Source organism: Scophthalmus maximus, chromosome 8 (assembly GCF_022379125.1).
Source record: "Scophthalmus maximus strain ysfricsl-2021 chromosome 8, ASM2237912v1, whole genome shotgun sequence".
Classification (NCBI taxonomy): Eukaryota; Metazoa; Chordata; class Actinopteri; order Pleuronectiformes; family Scophthalmidae; genus Scophthalmus; species Scophthalmus maximus.
This window is the reverse complement of record NC_061522.1, coordinates 192,473-209,345: the sequence shown is the minus strand read 5'-3', so window position 1 is coordinate 209,345 and position 16,873 is coordinate 192,473. Positions and strand designations below refer to the sequence as shown.

The window sequence follows — 16,873 nt, the reverse complement described above, 5'->3', positions numbered from 1 at the left end:
AGAACTGGAACTGGATCATGACCTGTACTGGATCAGGACCTGGAACTGCACCAGGACCTGAACTGGATCAGGGCCTGAACTGGATCATGACCTGAACTGGATCAGGACCTGGAACTGCACCAGGACCTGAACTGGATCAGTTACCAACAGAATCAATTCATTATCAATAATAGTTGAAATCACCGAAGATTTATTTTCACACGAGTCAAAAGTCTTTTTGCGATGTTTTTATGTATTAATCTGTTTCTATGTAAATATTATTTATTGATTATATTTCTTCTTCCTTCGTTTTGAAACATCAAGAAGAAAAATTCGAACACTGAATTCTTTTTATTTTAATATAAAACGTTAAAACTAATGAAGAGAGAATAACTTCGCCTTTCACTCCATTTGTCCCTCTTCGCTTCCCGTAGCCCGGAAGGGGCGGGAGCTCAGAGAGGTCACGGGAGTGTTGCATGCTGGGTAAGCACGTGTGGCAGCGGATCTGCGCGCAAACAAACAAACAAACGGTGAAGAGATTTAATGATTTAATGTTTTAATCTTTCATGTTTTAATCTTTCATGTTTCATGTTTCTACCTGCGTCACATCTGCTTCGCGGCGCGGCGGCTCCTACGTCACCAGCTGTGATGAGTCGGTTCCGTTCATCGTTAGAAAAACGTTTCCTTCTGAATCCTCATTCTAATCAAACGTTGTGGTGATGAAGAGGAAGTGATGAAGAGGAGCAGAGCAGATCACAATATGATGAAATGAGAATAACAGAAAGAAATCATTCACGTGTGGATTCATAGAATTTAAGTTTTTTTACCTTTGACCTTTCTGGAGTTTTATCTGAAGTGTTGATCCTGATTGGCCGACTGTTTCCTGAGTGACCCACGGCCAGGCCAATCACCTCCTCCGATCACCATGTGTCTGTTCACCGCTCAGGGGACGAACTTTCTCCTGCTCCCGACGACCAACAAGTCATCGGTACCCGGCGTCCGCCCGCGAGGCGCAAGACGCCAGAGAGATCTGATGAGCTGCTGCTGTGACAGCGGCCGGTCCACCGATGTGACTGTGTGACTAATGACATCATGACATCACAGAGGACCGGACCTGGACACCGGCGTCTCTGCCCCAGCAGCAGCTCCAGGTCGCGGGCCGCGGCCGACACCGGTTACCAATGAATTTGCATAGTGAATTTTCAGAGTCAGTACTGGTCTCTTGTATTAATCTCCTCATGAATCCTGGTCAATGATGTCGCTTCCTGATTGTTCTCGTGTTGTTGGTCGCTCAGCAACAGAATGACGGTGAGCGCAGCGTCACTATGACATCACATTTCTGGGGCATCGTAAACAAAATCAGCTGCTGAATGTAGAATGTGTGTATTTGTCTGTTGATTGACTGTTTTGACAGGAAAGACAGGAAATCTCAATTTTGAGAAGATGGGCCCTTTAATAACATGTTGTGTGTCTGATTGACAGGTCGTCACCATCACGTCTTGTGTCTGATTGACAGGTCGTCACCATCACGTCTTGTGTCTGATTGACAAGTCGTCACCATCATGTCGTCCCGGGGGAAGCAGCAGGGCGGCGCTGACGAACGTTTCCAGCGCGTGAGCAGAGACCCTCGCTTCTGGGAAATGCCAGAGCGAGAGCGAAAGATCAAGATCGACAAGAGATTCCAGTCGATGTTCCACGACGAGCGCTTCAAGGTGAAGTACACGGTGGACAAACGAGGACGTCCCGTCAGCCACACCACCACCGACGACCTGAAGAGGTTCTACAACGTCGAAGACGAGGAGGAGGAGGAGGAGGAGGGGGGGGGGGAGGAGGAGGAGAAGAAGAAGAATGTGATGGAGGAAGAGATAGAAGAGAAGAAAAGACAAACGCTGCAGAGCAGAGACGCTGACGAAGGTGAGATGATGTTTGATCACTGAGGCTCCGCCCACACACTCATACACCTTAGTCACTGTTGCTACGGTTACGGCCGGCGTCCACGAAAACGTGACATCATGTCTGTCATCATCACACTACTTCTCTTGTTCTCCTCAGACGACAATGATGGCGAAACCGAGGAGGAAGACAGCGTCGCCCCGGGAGACGGCGAGGAGGATGTTGATGATGATGATGAGGAGGAGGAGTCTGGTGTGGAGTCGGAGGAGGACAGCGACAGCGGTCCAGATCTGGCCAGAGGGAAGGGAAATGTCGAGACGAGCTCGGATGAAGACGAGGGTGACGAGGTGGACGCCATCCTGAGGAGAGAGGAAGAGGAGCTGGAGCACGACTGGGGCGAGCTGAGTAAAGACGCCCAGCGCAGCGACGAGGTGAGGACGCATCCGTCCGGCAGTAGCAGTCTGTCTCCAGGCGCAGTGGCGATGCTCTGACTGACAAAATGTTTGTGCGTCAGGTTTCCTGTCGTCTCGCCGTCTGCAACATGGACTGGGACCGGATGAAGGCCCGAGACCTGTTCGCCCTGCTCGGCTCCTTCACGCCACAGGGGGGCGCTGTGCTCTCGGTCAAGGTGAGTGACTTACAGACGCTTGTATCATCTGTCTGTCGCTGAGCTCGGCACTTTGAGAACGTCTAAAGATAGATAAAATGTAATATCATGCATGAAGCAGGATGATGATGATGAGGATGATGCGTTTACTGTTGTGACGTCATCTGAACGGATGTTTAGAACAAGAAGCAGTTTAATAAAGTTCGTAATGTTTGTACCGAGGCCCCTTGAGGCCTGCAGCCACACTCACTGACCACGCCCCCTGAACGGCCCACTGGCCATGCCCTCTGACCTCTGTTCAACTTTCTCATTCAAACATCGCTTGAGTGTAAAATGTTGAACCTTTAAGTTTGTTACAGCTCGAGGTCACAAGGTCATGACGACCGGCAATCGTTGCTGTTGCCATGGTGTCTGCACCTGTATACAGTGATGATGATGATGTCAGTGTGTAAGAGAGATGAGGAGCAGTGCATGCTGGGTGTTGTTGTGCAGATTTACCCGTCGGAGTTCGGGAAGGAGAGACTGAAGCTGGAGGAGACCCAGGGACCGCCGGAGCTGAAGGCACTGCCCGACGACTCGGAGGACGACACCGAGGAGGAGAGGTAACAAACGCACACACACACAGACACACACGCACACACACACACACACGCACACACACACACTCGTCACGTACAGAGGAAGAAGGCACGGTTTGTGTGTGTGTCTCAGGGTTCACAGGGAGAAGATGCGTGACTATCAGTTCAAGCGCCTCAGGTATTTCTACGCCGTGGTGGAGTGTGACTCGGACGCCACCGCCGCCAAGATCTACGAGGAGTGTGATGGCTTTGAGTACGAGAGCAGCTGCTCGGTGCTCGACCTCCGGTACGACAACACACACGAGAACATGAGCTCTGAACGACGGCAATGAGTTAAAATCACAGTTCTGTTAAACTCCTCCCACCGTTCTCTTAAACTCCTCCCACAGGTTTGTTCCTGACGACGTCTCGTTCAACGAGGAGCCAAAAGACATGGCGACGGATGTGAACCTGTCGGCGTACACGCCCAAACTGTTCACCTCCGCCGCCAACGCCACCGCCAAGGTCTGTTGCCATCATCACATCTCCCGGAGGCGAGCGATGCATTCAGACGAAGTCTGGAGTTTACAGATCTGTCTGTTGAACCAATCAGGTGCAGCTGACGTGGGACGAGACGGACCACGAGCGGGTGACCGCCCTCAATAGGAAGTTCAACAAGGATGAGCTGCTGCAGATGGACTTCAACGCCTACCTGGCCTCCTCCAGCGAGGAAGAGGAGGACGAAGAGCGGTTGCCTGGCGGCTCGGCAGAGGGTGAGAGAGGTCGTCATGACGACGGTGCTCTGTGATGACAGAGAAACAGCATTGAGGTGTCCAACTCTTCTTTGTTGGTTTCACAGCCGAACAGGGGGAGGAGGAGGAGGAGGAGGTAGAGGAGGAAATAGAGGAAGAGGAGGTGAAGAAGAAGAAGATGAAGATCAAGAGCGAGGAGCAGATCTGTAAGTACAGAGATCTGCTGAGAGGAATCAACGAGCAGGAGAAGAGGCTGCAGACGGACCGAGACATGGAGATGGAGATCACATGGGTCCCAGGTAACTCACGAACACACACACAGACACACACACACACCCACACACACACACACACACACACACACACACACGCGCACACACAGGGTCATGATGACGTCATCGTCGTGTGTTTTCAGGCCTGAAGGAGGTGACGCAGCAGCTGGTGAAGAAGAAGTTGGAGGCGACGGAGTCGTCAACGCCGTGGGAGGAGTTTCTGCAGAAGAAGAAACAGCAGAGGAAGAAGAAGAAGAAACAGGTGACCTGTCTGTCTGTCACTGACCTGTCTGTCTCTCTCTGACCTGTCTGTCTCTCACTGACCTGTATGTCTGACACTGACCTGTCTGTCTGTCACTGACCTGTATGTCTGACACTGACCTGTCTGTCTGTCTCTGACCCGACTCTCTGTCTGTCTCTGATCTGTCTGTCTGTCTCTGACCTGTCTGTCTGTCACTGACCTGTCTGTCTGTCTCTGAACTATCTGTCTGTCACTGACCTGTATGTCTGACACTGACCTGTCTGTCTGTCACTGACCTGTATGTCTGACACTGACCTGTCTGTCTGTCTCTGACCCGACTCTCTGTCTGTCTCTGATCTGTCTGTCTGTCTCTGACCTGTCTGTCTGTCACTGACCTGTCTGTCTGTCTCTGACCTGTCTGTCTGTCTCTGACCTGTCTGTCTGTCACTGACCTGTCTGCCTGTCTCTGAACTATCTGTCTGTCACTGACCTGTATGTCTGACACTGACCTGTCTGTCTGTCACTGACCTGTATGTCTGACACTGACCTGTCTGTCTGTCTCTGACCCGTCTGTCTGTCTCTGACCCGACTCTCTGTCTGCCTCTGATCTGTCTGTCTCTGACCTGTCTATCTGTCACTGACCTGTCTGTCTGTCTCTGACCTGTCTGTCTGTCACTGACCTGTCTGCCTGTCTCTGAACTATCTGTCTGTCACTGACCTGTCTGTCTGTCACCAGGACTCTGTCGAGGACGAACTCAGCGACGACCAACTTCCTCCAGACGTCGACCTTAGTGACCCCTTTTTCACCGAGGAGCTCGCTGCGACAGGTGATCAATCAATCAATCGATTAATCGATCAATCACAGATTAAACAAATTAGTGAGGTCACGGTCTTCTTCGATCTGAGGCCAAAGGTCAAGTGTCACTGTCGTCTGGTTCGTCTGCAGATCTGAAGAAGAAGAAGAAGAAGAAGCAGCAGCTGGAGGAAGAGGAGCAAACAGCTGAAGAGGAAGAGCAGCTGGAGAAACAAAAGGTCAGAGGTCAATCTCAGCTGATGTTCATCAAACAAACGTCAGGCTGGAGGTGTAACGTGTGTGTGTGTGTGTGTGTGTGTGTGTGTGTGTGTGTGTGTGTGTGTGTGTGTGTGTGTGTGTGTGTGTGTGTGTGTGTGTGTGTGTGTGTGTGTGTGTGTGTGTGTGTGTGTGTGTGTGTGTGTGTGTGTGTGTGTGTGTGTGTGTGTGTGTGTGTGTAGGCGGAGATGTCTCTGCTGATGGAGGATGACGATGTTTCCGACTCCAAACACAAACACTTTAACTACGACAAGATCGTGGAGCAACAGAACCTGAGCAAGAGGAAGAGGAAGAGGCTGATGAAGAGCGAGGAACCGCTGGACGACCACTTCCAGGTACCGAGCTTCATTCTGTTAGTGTCTCCATGACGACCTGTATCTGCTGCTGTAACACGCCTCGTCCCGTGTGCAGGTGGACGTCACGGACCCGCGGTTCCAGGCCATGTTCACGTCCCACCTGTTCAACCTGGACCCGTCGCACCCGAGCTACAAGAGGACCAAAGCCACTCAGAGCCTCCAGGCCGAGAAGCAGCGCCGCAGGCAGGACGAGCTCGGAGCTCAGGAGGCCACGGTCTCACGATTAGAGTCCGCCACGAGAGAGGGCGTTAACGACTGTGACGCTGCGACGGCGAAGAAGCCAATGGATGCTGGTCTGTCACTGCTCGTTAAGTCCATCAAGAGCAAGACGCTGCAGTTTCAGGCTCGAAGGAAACAGAAGAACTAAGACGCTGGATCCTCTTGAGTCTCTGGTTCCGCTGGTTCTGCTGGATCCTCTGGAGTCTCTGGTTCCCCTGGTTCCTCTGGTTCCCCTGGTCCCTCTGGTTCTGCTGGATCCTCTGGAGTCTCTGGTTCCCCTGGTTCCTCAGGTTCCTCACTGCAGCACGACGACAGGAACAACCAATCAGGACTGAATGTTGCTGCTTCATTTGTTGTTCTATGTTTTAACAGAAATCTTCTCTGTCGTCATGGAGACAGAACTGTTGTAATAAAATGTTTATAACACTTCATGTTCACGTCTGTCGTTAATAAACACGTTAAAAACCCGTTATTACATCTTCACATACAGTTAATGATATTAAAACATCCTCTGGTGTTAAACAATCATAAAAAAATATATTTTTCATAATGTTTTTGAAATTTTCATGGATTTTTCAGAACCTCAGTCATTGTAGCTCCTCTAGTTTTAAATCTTCTTCAATACGACGTGAAGTTCATGTTGTACATTATGGATCAACTACAGACACAGCCTGGATACAGTGTGATTGACAGCTGGTCTGTCCAATCAGTGGACGAGCTCTGTCAGGCCACGCCTCCTGCCGTTTTCAAAATGTCACAGTGATGATTCACACAAACTAAAAAAAACGATGATTTTACATTTTTCCATCAAACATTTAAAACGGAGAGTAAAATTGTAGAAATTTTAATTGTGAATTTTATATAGTGTAGGGAATGTTCATACACCGGCCAATCAGGAGCCTGATATTGATCCACACAGGAAGAGAAACTGTTCAGATGAAGCCATTTTTATTGATCAAGTAACATAAATAGGACGAATGTTTCACTGTACATACAACCTGGAGAGCAAAGTAAAAATAAATAGTGTCACAGCAATAAATTAAAAGCATGACATGGACCAGTTGAGTCTGAGATGATATTTTACACAGTTTATACACATGTCCTCAGGGTCAGGATCTTTCAGCTTCACTTCATTCTTCAGTAAGTTCCGTAACAATTTAAAAAACTATGAAAAGCAAAAAGCAGCGGCTGATTTTTAAAAACCTTTAGTTACATGTTACAACAGCATCGTCACAGCTATCAACATTTTTTTTAACACGAGTTCAGTATCAAATTCTTCAATCAGCAAGTTACAAAAATATCACAGTCATCTTTTTCAAAACCAGCGTCTTTACTTCCTACAGCCCGAGACGTCAGTGAACGCAGCAGCTCCCGACCTTCAGCTCGAACAGGAACAAACCAGAACGAACCAGATTGAACCAGATCAAATCAGACCGAATCAGATCAAACCAGACCGAACCAGAACAAACCAGGCCGAACCAGATCAAACCAGACCGAACCAGAACAAACCAGACCGAACCAGATCAAACCAGACCGAACCAGAACAAACCAGACCGAATCAGATCAAACCAGTCCAAACCAGGCCGAACCAGATCAAACCAGACCGAACCAGAACAAACCAGACCGAACCAGATCAAACCAGACCGAACCAGATCAAACCAGGCCGAACCAGACCGAACCAGATCAAACCAGACCAAACCAGATCAAACCAGACCGAACCAGGCCGAACCAGACCGAACCAGATCAAACCAGACCAAACCAGATCAAACCAGATCAAACCAGACCGAACCAGATCAAACCAGACCGAACCAGATGGAACCCTCAAGGTGTCTGGTTGACAGGACCCTTACATACATTTTATTACTGCCACAAAGCTAACGTTATGTAACGAGACAACACGTTAGCGTTAACAGCTGTTCACTCACCAATCTGTCAGAAACTAACTTCCTTTCTTTACTCACGACTTCTGTCTCCAGAGGTTAAAAACAATATCAACTTTAATTCTTGTTTTCTTCTATTTCCATCACTTCTTCTCTCGTTCAGAAGTTAGCATGCTAACCAGCTAGCCGCGGATGTGTTATAACCCTGGTCCCGGTCAGAGACGGTCACGACCACCTGCTCCGACAGGAAGCACCTTCACAAACTGTCTCTCACATTATTCAAATATTAATCAACGTGACGAGAATCAATGTTTGTTGGCCGATCGAGAAATTAACAACAGGAAACTAAAGTTTCACTACAGTCAGTAACCGTTCAGGAGCTTTTGACCACGTTCTTCATCAAGATGTCAATTCCACCTGCTGATGAAGCTCATGTGATATGATGGAAAGCTCCAGAACTTGGGGTGATGAGACATTTTGTCAATTTTAAGAAGCCGATTGTCAGAAAACTTCCTCTGACGCTGGAGTAAAAACGTGAAACAGAAAACCACCAGCAGGGGGCGACGTGTCACAGACGTCTGTCTGAGAACTGCTGCGACGTCCGACCTGGTCTCAGATCCTTCAGGTTCATACAATCGTGACCTGACAGCAGACGTGCGGCAGGAAGTGAAGAGGAAACTATTAAACATCATCTGGACACAAACACTGCAGGTTCTCCGGCGTATAGCCACGGACTACAACCAACGTCCTGGTGGCTACAGCTTTCATAGTCCAGCTGTCCACACGCACGCACGCACACACACACACACGCACGCACGCACGCACGCACGCACGCACGCACACACACACACACAACGCTGCTGATCCAAACGTCATACTTGTTTTTATCTACACGAACATGTTGACGATGACAGGATCAATATCTATGTCAACTTGATATTATTAGGATCCATAAAGTTGGTCAATAGGGTTGAAATCAGAATAATCAGTGGTGTCTACACTACAGGTGTTCCGGTCAGTGGCCGTCTGTTAGCATGCTACAGTAGCACATCGTTAGCTAACCTCTTTATTTGTGTTGACAGGTTCACGCTCGGGACTGAAGCGTCGAGCGTGTTGAGATGAACAACGTCTGACCTCGTACCCAAGCTGGAGCGAGCTAGCTACTCGCGAAGCTAATATCAGCTTCATCAGCTAGCTACAGCTGGTGGATCTGCTGTAGTGATCTAACTTGTTCTAAAGGTTCACGGTGTAAACATCACGTCAACATGAATGTGTCGTTCAGCAGGTGAGCTTGGAACACGTTAACCTTCACACTGTATCAAGGACTAAGGAAAAAAGATCACGAAAAGTGAATTTGATAGAAATCCTCTCCAGAGATCAGCAGGAGGATGAAGTGAACGTGAGGAGTCGAGTTAACACGCGAGTGAAACTCGGCCTCAGATGAAGCGTTAACGTGACGTTTCAGTCTTTTGTCAAATGTTCAATTAAAACTCAGACGTCACCGGATCAACAGATAACGTGGATTTGTTTCTAATCTGTGTCCTGTGCAGAGGTCCACGACATGTTTAGCCTAGCTTAGCACAAAGACTGGAAACTGTTAGCCTAGCTCCATCAAAAAGAAGAAAAATAATTCCAACAACTCTCAAGTCCGATCGCATAAGAAAGTGTCACATGGAGGCGACGTGACAACAGCTGAGAGCTTCTCTGAATTCCATTGAATAGAGGAATTGACTCTGAGCGTGAGAGCTTGAAACGATGCCGCGGTCGTTAGCTTAGTCGCTAACACAGTCTACGTACTGTCGACCATGTGTCTGTCGTTCATACTCTGAAAGTTCAGCTTATGACACAGCTGATGAGCGGCCTCCATTTTGGATCCGCTCTGTCAGAATTGTTCTGTGGGTCTAAATGCACCTCAGTCAAAATCTAAATCAAACATTTTGGTAATTTTATTTGCCCTTGAAAGTAGTTTTGTTAGCTAGCGAGCTAACCATCAATCCATCCAGGAGAAAACCAGCGGTGAGGAGCGGGAGGCTAACTTTAAGCTAACTGGATCATAAGAAGCTAAGTTTTTGACCAATAATATCCCACTGGCCTAATGACACATGGAGGCAAACAGGAGAAGACAACATGTAAAACAGACACACTTTAAGTGGTTGGTCCTTTGTGCTATGCTAGGCTAACACATCCTGGACCTCTCTGTACTGGACCAACCGGTGAAAAGTTTTTCACTTGGATTAAACCTCAACGTGTAGCAGCGCTGCGATACACTTTGTTAATGTGAAGGTGGAAGATGTGAACATGAGCCTAATGTTGAAGTGTTTCAGTTCCATGGTGATGTGGAACCTTCACTGTGAAGGCTGGTGTACGATAAGCTGCAGGACACGCACACACACAGAAACAAATTCATTTTCCCTTGAGTCCCGACAGCTTCAGGCGTCGAGGGTCTTGAGAGTTTTGATTGATGAACCTCCACAGAAACAAATATCCCCTTTCCCTTTGTCAGGTGTTCACGATTTAAGGTAGTTCAGGTGAAATCAAAACTGAGCAAAGCACCCTAATGTTGGGTACGGTTGTTTTCGACGGCCGAGGATTGAGCGGAGAGCTGATTGGTTCCTTCTGCAGGTGGGAGGATGCGCTGCCGGGAACTGGGCGGAGATCTGTTGCTTCAGTCCTGTGATGGACGATGTCGTCAAGGCGGCGACATCTTGAATCCAGACAGAACTTTTTACTACGTGCAGTAGAAGCTTGGCAGATCAACAAAATAAACTTCCATGTGGTTTGTTGAGTGTGACAGATGGGTTCCACAGAAAGAAAGAGGGGAAGGAGATTTGTGATGTGTCTGATGAAGCTTCTACACTATTATTCAACACTCCGGTACCGGAGGACGGCGACAGCAGGGGTTTGTTTGGAGGCATTAACCAGGACCAGGAAAATTTCAGCGTTAGCATTAGCATTAGCTAGTGGGTGGAGTCCCCGCGACCCGCGGTGGGATGAGGAGTCAAGACACGAGTAAGAACAAAACAAAATCCAGCCCAGGCACAAAATTTTAAACCCCGTCCTCCAACCTCCAAAGAAAAAAACGAATTAAGAAAAACTTTTGGCTTTGTGGTTATGTACAGTGACTTCCTCTGAAACAGTCTCATGTTCACCGAGTTCTTACAGACGTGCAGGACTGGATGTTGGCGACCCGGCGCCGGCGTCAAAGGTCAGGGTCAAGTCTTCGATCGGGGAGGGGGGCGGAGCTAACTGTGTCAGTCTATTAGTGTGTCTGTGTGTGTAGTGATTCTTTATTCAGGATTATTTTCCGAATGTTGTATGGGTTTGGACACTCAACTAGCTCCGCCCACTCCCTCTGGTCCCACCCCCGGCTACTGGCGGACCTCGTTGGCGATCAGACTGTCCTCCCCTGACTGGAAATCCGCCTCGTTGATGCTGTTCCCTCCGTTCAGCATCTCCTCATCCTGGGACGACCCACGGTCTTCCTCGCCGCTGACGCCGCCCGGTTCGTCCGAGTTTGGGTCCTGGAGCACCTGGGCGATGTACATCTGCTGCTGCTGCTGCTGTGGAACCAAACAAGACACAATCACCAGGGTAACCAGCAGGGGGAGACAAAACAACACAACCTGTTCAATCGTCTTTGTTCCAACAGTAACAAAGAGGATCAGACAGATTTAAATCTAAATTTGATTTAGACAAATGTCAGATGAAAACAAATATTTCTATTCCTAAAGGTGAGGTCATTACTCAGGTACTCTCAGAGCCCCAGATCCCAAAACACACATTTTGATTGGATGTGCACAACCTCAACTTAGTGTTTAGCTAAAAACAGCAACACTCAGAGTCAAGGTCGTCCTCGAGTGACAAGGTCACTCCAGTGAGTCATGGTCTTTACAGATTAAAAATTCGGATTAAAAAACAACTGTTCAGGATGAGTAACCGAGGCTAAACATTAGCTCATCGTTAGCTACCCACTTAATTGGTAGGGTAATCCAAAGTGTGTGGAAGGCTACCGTTAGCGACGCTGCCAACATGACCCAAGACAGAGTGAGCTTGCCGACACTGTGGTAGTTCAATAAGGCCTCGTTGAGTTTTTATTAAACATCTGATGTTTCTTCACCTTACCGGGTCGATCAGAGCCATTTGTTCCCTTGTTCACACAAAAGTCAAAAGCTCCACAACCTCAGAGTCATTGTACGTTAGTTGGGATCATTCTGTCAAAAGCCAGATAATATAATATATATATATAATATATATATATAATAAATATCTGATCAACTCAAACACTGGACAAACCTTTGGACAGTTAACACCCTGACCTCAGAACTGGAGTCAGTGATGTACTCACCTGAGACTTGGTGGTGGGCGAGGACGTGGGACGAGCCGGACGTCCGTTCTCCACAGTGTCCACGTCGACCTCCTTGGTGTCGATCTGGGCCACAGAAGCAGAGTGAGACTGAACAACAACATTTTGATGTTTCGCACACGAGTCGAGAGACATGAATGAAAAGGTTGCGTCGCTCTACCTTGTAGTTGTGAGCGCTGAGATACTTGAAGTGTCCGAAACAAACGTGGGACAGACAGACAACGATGGTGACGATCAGCACCACCAGAGTGAACATGGAGGTCGGCGTCTCGAAACCTGTCACGTTAGCATCAATTAATCAATTTAACAACAACGACCAGACTGTAAACATAGATGGATGACGTCATGTCGTGCATCTTTATTTAAAGTCTGTGCTCGTGACCTGTATCGACTGAAATGACTGTGATGATATGTGCAGTGGTTTGCCCAGCAGGGGGCGAGGTAACTGTTACCTGTGCGTACGGTGGAGAAGAAGAGCAGCCAGAAGAGGCAGAGGATCGGTGCAGCCACCACCTGGGTGACGGCCCCCGAGTGGATCTTCTTGTCCAGTTTGGAGGGCAGGTAGGCGTAGTACATGTTGTACCGGTCCACCAGGTGCTTCAGCAGCATGTACATCAGACCTGCAGGGGGCAGGACGTCACACAGGGGCCTGAATATACTGGACTTGACTGGACTGACTTCAAGCAACACTATGTCAGAATGTCTCTGGCTCCCCCTACTGGTGGAGACAGAGGTTCACGGCGTCGCCGACGGAGAATGGAGCGAAAAGAACGACGAGTGAGACCGACGACGAGGTCGAGTGATGTCACGGATGTTGTGAAGTCGGAGATGAAAACTCACAGAAGAAGAAGAACAGCAGAGTTTTATAACTCAGGAAGAAGTGGAAGAAGTGAAAGTCGGCGTCCCACTGTTGCAGAGGGGACCACCGAGAAACCTCTTTATCACTACATTTTTAAAAGTTACCTAAAAAAAAAATCTGTTCAATTGTAGGATAAATACTGTATTTTTTCACTGCTTCAGTTTTCCACCAGACAGACGTTTATTTTTGCACTTTTTTTTCAATCGTACTTCGGCCAACTAAGTATCACTCTGTAAATGAGCTGTTAGACTAAGAGCTACCAGCTGATTCAAGAGACACAAGAAAACTAAAATGAGTAATTATGAAAGTGACAAAGAAATAACATCCACTGTGGACGCAAGAGGAAATAAACCAGAGTGAACAGAAGAAGAACGGCGGAGTGATACGCCCCCTCCATGGGGCACAGTGGGACTCAGACTTTCACTTCTTCCACTTCCCCTCCCAACACGTAAAAGTAACTCATACAACCCCACTTCAAAATCACTGAACTGTTCCTTTAACAACTGACGGGATGTTCACAGAGTGACATAAATCAATACGAGGCGTTCAGGGAGCTGATATAAGTTTGTTCAATCAAAACGATTCTGAAGACGTTATTTTAAAATAAAAATACATTGTGTGTCTACGACTCAAATGACCTGAGACAGACTGGATCTGGATTCTGTTGGAATCACAAGAGACTTGATTTAGATTTGAAACTAAAGCTCTGAGTACTTGTATCAGTACTTCAGTACTGACACTGTGGTGTGGTACTGAAGTACAGGATGTATCAGAGAGTAGAAGAAGAAGAACTGACCGAAGGGCACAATGATGGGGCAGGTGATGCTGTAGGCCATCACCACTGTGAAGACGTTCATCATCCAGGCGTACGCCGCTCCGAACTGGAACTCATAGGCCTGGTGCTGAGGGACGACAAGGGTTCGTCAGAACACAACAACAGACGGATGAGTGTGCGACGGACAACGTCTGTCCTCACCCTCTTGACGTTGCGGCGGTCAGCGGCCGAGCGAGCCAGACACAGTCGGATCATGTACATGAGCAGGCCCGGGATCCTCAGCAGGTCCATGGCGTTCCCGATGAACGCCGACGCGATGACGTAGTTGACAAAGAACGCACCGTTGTCCGGCAGGAAGACGCACCTGAAGGACACAACATGACGGATCAACGCTTCACTCTCGTGTCCATGTTCTGACACAAACATTGATCCTGTGACTCACTCGAATCGGACTTTGGCATCAGCAAGGAACTTTCTGTCGAAGAGCCAGCGGAAGAAAACGTCCAGACTGAAACACAGACAGAGATGTGTCGGTGAGGAGAGCAGAGGTCAAAGGTCACAGCACCACAGATCTGTCTCTTGTTACCTGCTGAGTCCGAGCGACGGCAGCAGCAGAACCATGAAGATCAGGAAGGTGTAACACTTGTGCATCGTGGTTCTGTTTTCTCCAGACCTGCAGACAGCAGAGGTCAAGTCAGGGTCAGAGGACGAAGAGGAGGAGGAGGAGGATGAAGAGGAAGAGAAGGAAGAAGAGGAAGAGAAGGGGGAAACGGAGGAAGAGGAAGACAAAGCAGGTACCTGGTCCAATGAGCCTCGAAGAAGGCAGAGTAATAGACAATGGTCGGCAGCAGAGCAGAAAAAGACCAGAGCAGCAGAGTCGGAAAGAACTGAGTGACGATGGGGTTCTGTCCAAAGAGAAGAGAACACGGGTCAGAACACAGGTCATGGGTCAGAACACGGGTCATGGGTCAGAACACGGGTCATGGGTCAGAACACGGGTCATGGGTCAGAACACAGGTCAGAACACGGGTCACAGGTCAGAACACGGGTCACGGGTAAGAACACAGGTCATGGGTCAGAACACAGGTCATGGGTCAGAACACTGGTCAGAACACAGGTCACGGGTCAGAACACGGGTCACGGGTCAGAACACAGGTCACGGGTCAGAACACAGGTCATGGGTCAGAAGACGGGTCATGGGTCAGAACACAGGTCATGGGTCAGAACACGGGTCAGAACACGGGTCACAGGTCAGAACACGGGTCACGGGTAAGAACACAGGTCATGGGTCAGAACACAGGTCATGGGTCAGAACACTGGTCAGAACACAGGTCACGGGTCAGAACACGGGTCACGGGTCAGAACACGGGTCACGGGTCAGAACACAGGTCACGGGTCAGAACACAGGTCATGGGTCAGAAGACGGGTCAGAACACAGGTCACGGGTCAGAACACAGGTCATGGGTCAGAACGCGGGTCAGAACACAGGTGACGGGTCAGAACACAGGTCATGGGTCAGAACGCGGGTCAGAACACAGGTCACGGGTCAGAACACAGGTCATGGGTCAGAAGACGGGTCAGAACACAGGTCACGGGTCAGAACACAGGTCATGGGTCAGAACGCGGGTCAGAACACAGGTCACGGGTCAGAACACAGGTCATGGGTCAGAACGCGGGTCAGAACACAGGTCACGGGTCAGAACACAGGTCATGGGTCAGAACGCGGGTCAGAACACAGGTCACGGGTCAGAACACAGGTCACGGGTCAGAACACAGGTCATGGGTCAGAACACGGGTCCGAACACAGGTCACGGGTCAGAACACAGGTCATGGGTCAGAACGCGGGTCAGAACACAGGTCACGGGTCAGAACACAGGTCATGGGTCAGAACACGGGTCCGAACACAGGTCACGGGTCAGAACACAGGTCATGGGTCAGAACACAGGTTATGGGTAAGAACATGGGTCACGGGTCATAACACAGGTCATGGGTCAGAACACAGGTCAGAACACAGGTCATGGGTCAGAACACGGGTCAGAACACAGGTCAGTGGTAAGAACACGGGTCAGAACACAGGTCACGGGTCAGAACACAGATCATGGGTCAGAACACAGGTCATGGGTCAGAACACGGGTCAGAACACAGGTCAGAACACAGGTCATAGGTCAGAACACGGTTCAGAACACGGGTCACGGTTCAGAACAAGGGTCATGGGTCAGAACACGGGTCAGAACACGGGTCATGGGTCAGAACGCGGGTCAGAACAAGATCAGAACACAGGTCACGGGTCATAACACAGGTCATGGGTCAGAACACGGGTCAGAACACAGGTCAGAACACAGGTCATGGGTCAGAACACGGGTCAGAACACAGGTCAGAACACAGGTCATGGGTCAGAACACAGGTCAGAACACAGGTCAGAACACAGGTCATGAGTAAGAACATGGGTCACGGGTCATAACACAGGTCATGGGTCAGAACACGGGTCACAGGTCAGAACACAGGTCAGAACACAGGTCATGGGTCAGAACACGGGTCAGAACACAGGTCAGAACACAGGTCATGGGTCAGAACACAGGTCAGAACACAGGTCAGAACACAGGTCATGAGTAAGAACATGGGTCACGGGTCATAACACAGGTCATGGGTCAGAACACGGGTCAGAACACAGGTCAGAACACAGGTCATGGGTCAGAACACAGGTCATGAGTAAGAACATGGGTCACGGGTCATAACACAGGTCATGGGTCAGAACACAGGTCAGAACACAGGTCATGAGTAAGAACATGGGTCACGGGTCATAACACAGGTCATGGGTCAGAACACAGGTCATGGGTCAGAACACGGGTCAGAACACAGGTCACAGGTCAGAACACAGGTCATGAGTAAGAACATGGGTCACGGGTCATAACACAGGTCATGGGTCAGAACACGGGTCAGAACACAGGTCAGAACACAGGTCATGGGTCAGAACACGGGTCAGAACACAGGTCAGAACACAGGTCATAGGTCAGAACATGGTTCAGAACACAGGTCACAGGTCAGAACACG

The 16,873-nt window shown here is 49.1% G+C and overlaps 2 protein-coding genes across 10 annotated transcripts in view; one reads left to right on the top strand and one right to left on the bottom strand.

Moving 5' to 3' along the window:
- Positions 1–290: 290 nt before the first annotated feature.
- Positions 291–6,374, top strand: esf1 (ESF1, nucleolar pre-rRNA processing protein, homolog (S. cerevisiae)). 3 transcript variants are annotated; one of them, XM_035636177.2, is made up of 14 exons: positions 291–509; positions 1,462–1,893; positions 2,032–2,303; positions 2,387–2,500; positions 2,972–3,081; positions 3,191–3,343; positions 3,447–3,561; positions 3,650–3,809; positions 3,896–4,087; positions 4,204–4,322; positions 5,038–5,128; positions 5,248–5,333; positions 5,553–5,705; positions 5,782–6,374. In XM_035636177.2, exons 2-14 carry the CDS (start codon positions 1,542–1,544, stop codon positions 6,091–6,093), a joined length of 2,229 nt encoding a protein of 742 aa, XP_035492070.2. In that variant the 5' UTR covers positions 291–509; positions 1,462–1,541; the 3' UTR covers positions 6,094–6,374. The 3 variants fall into 3 exon arrangements, with proteins under 3 accessions (XP_035492070.2, XP_047189582.1, XP_047189583.1); XM_047333626.1 differs by having other exon boundaries at positions 388–509; positions 1,496–1,893; XM_047333627.1 differs by lacking the exon at positions 291–509 and adding an exon at positions 542–1,287 and having other exon boundaries at positions 1,496–1,893.
- Positions 6,375–6,876: 502 nt separating this feature from the next.
- LOC118312171 (CSC1-like protein 2) overlaps positions 6,877–16,873 on the bottom strand; it is a 23,057-nt gene continuing 13,060 nt past the window's right edge. For 6 of the 7 annotated variants that reach the window (XM_035636548.2, XM_035636552.2, XM_035636551.2 and 3 more), the window contains 9 exons: positions 14,621–14,727; positions 14,409–14,495; positions 14,265–14,330; positions 14,024–14,186; positions 13,844–13,949; positions 12,641–12,808; positions 12,349–12,464; positions 12,171–12,254; positions 6,877–11,385 (listed from right to left, as the gene is read on the bottom strand). In XM_035636548.2, the coding sequence (XP_035492441.1) occupies positions 11,194–11,385; positions 12,171–12,254; positions 12,349–12,464; positions 12,641–12,808; positions 13,844–13,949; positions 14,024–14,186; positions 14,265–14,330; positions 14,409–14,495; positions 14,621–14,727 (1,089 nt within the window). In that variant the 3' untranslated portion in view covers positions 6,877–11,193. The remainder of the gene's footprint in view (positions 11,386–12,170; positions 12,255–12,348; positions 12,465–12,640; positions 12,809–13,843; positions 13,950–14,023; positions 14,187–14,264; positions 14,331–14,408; positions 14,496–14,620; positions 14,728–16,873) is intronic. The other variant, XM_035636550.2, reaches the window with a different exon arrangement.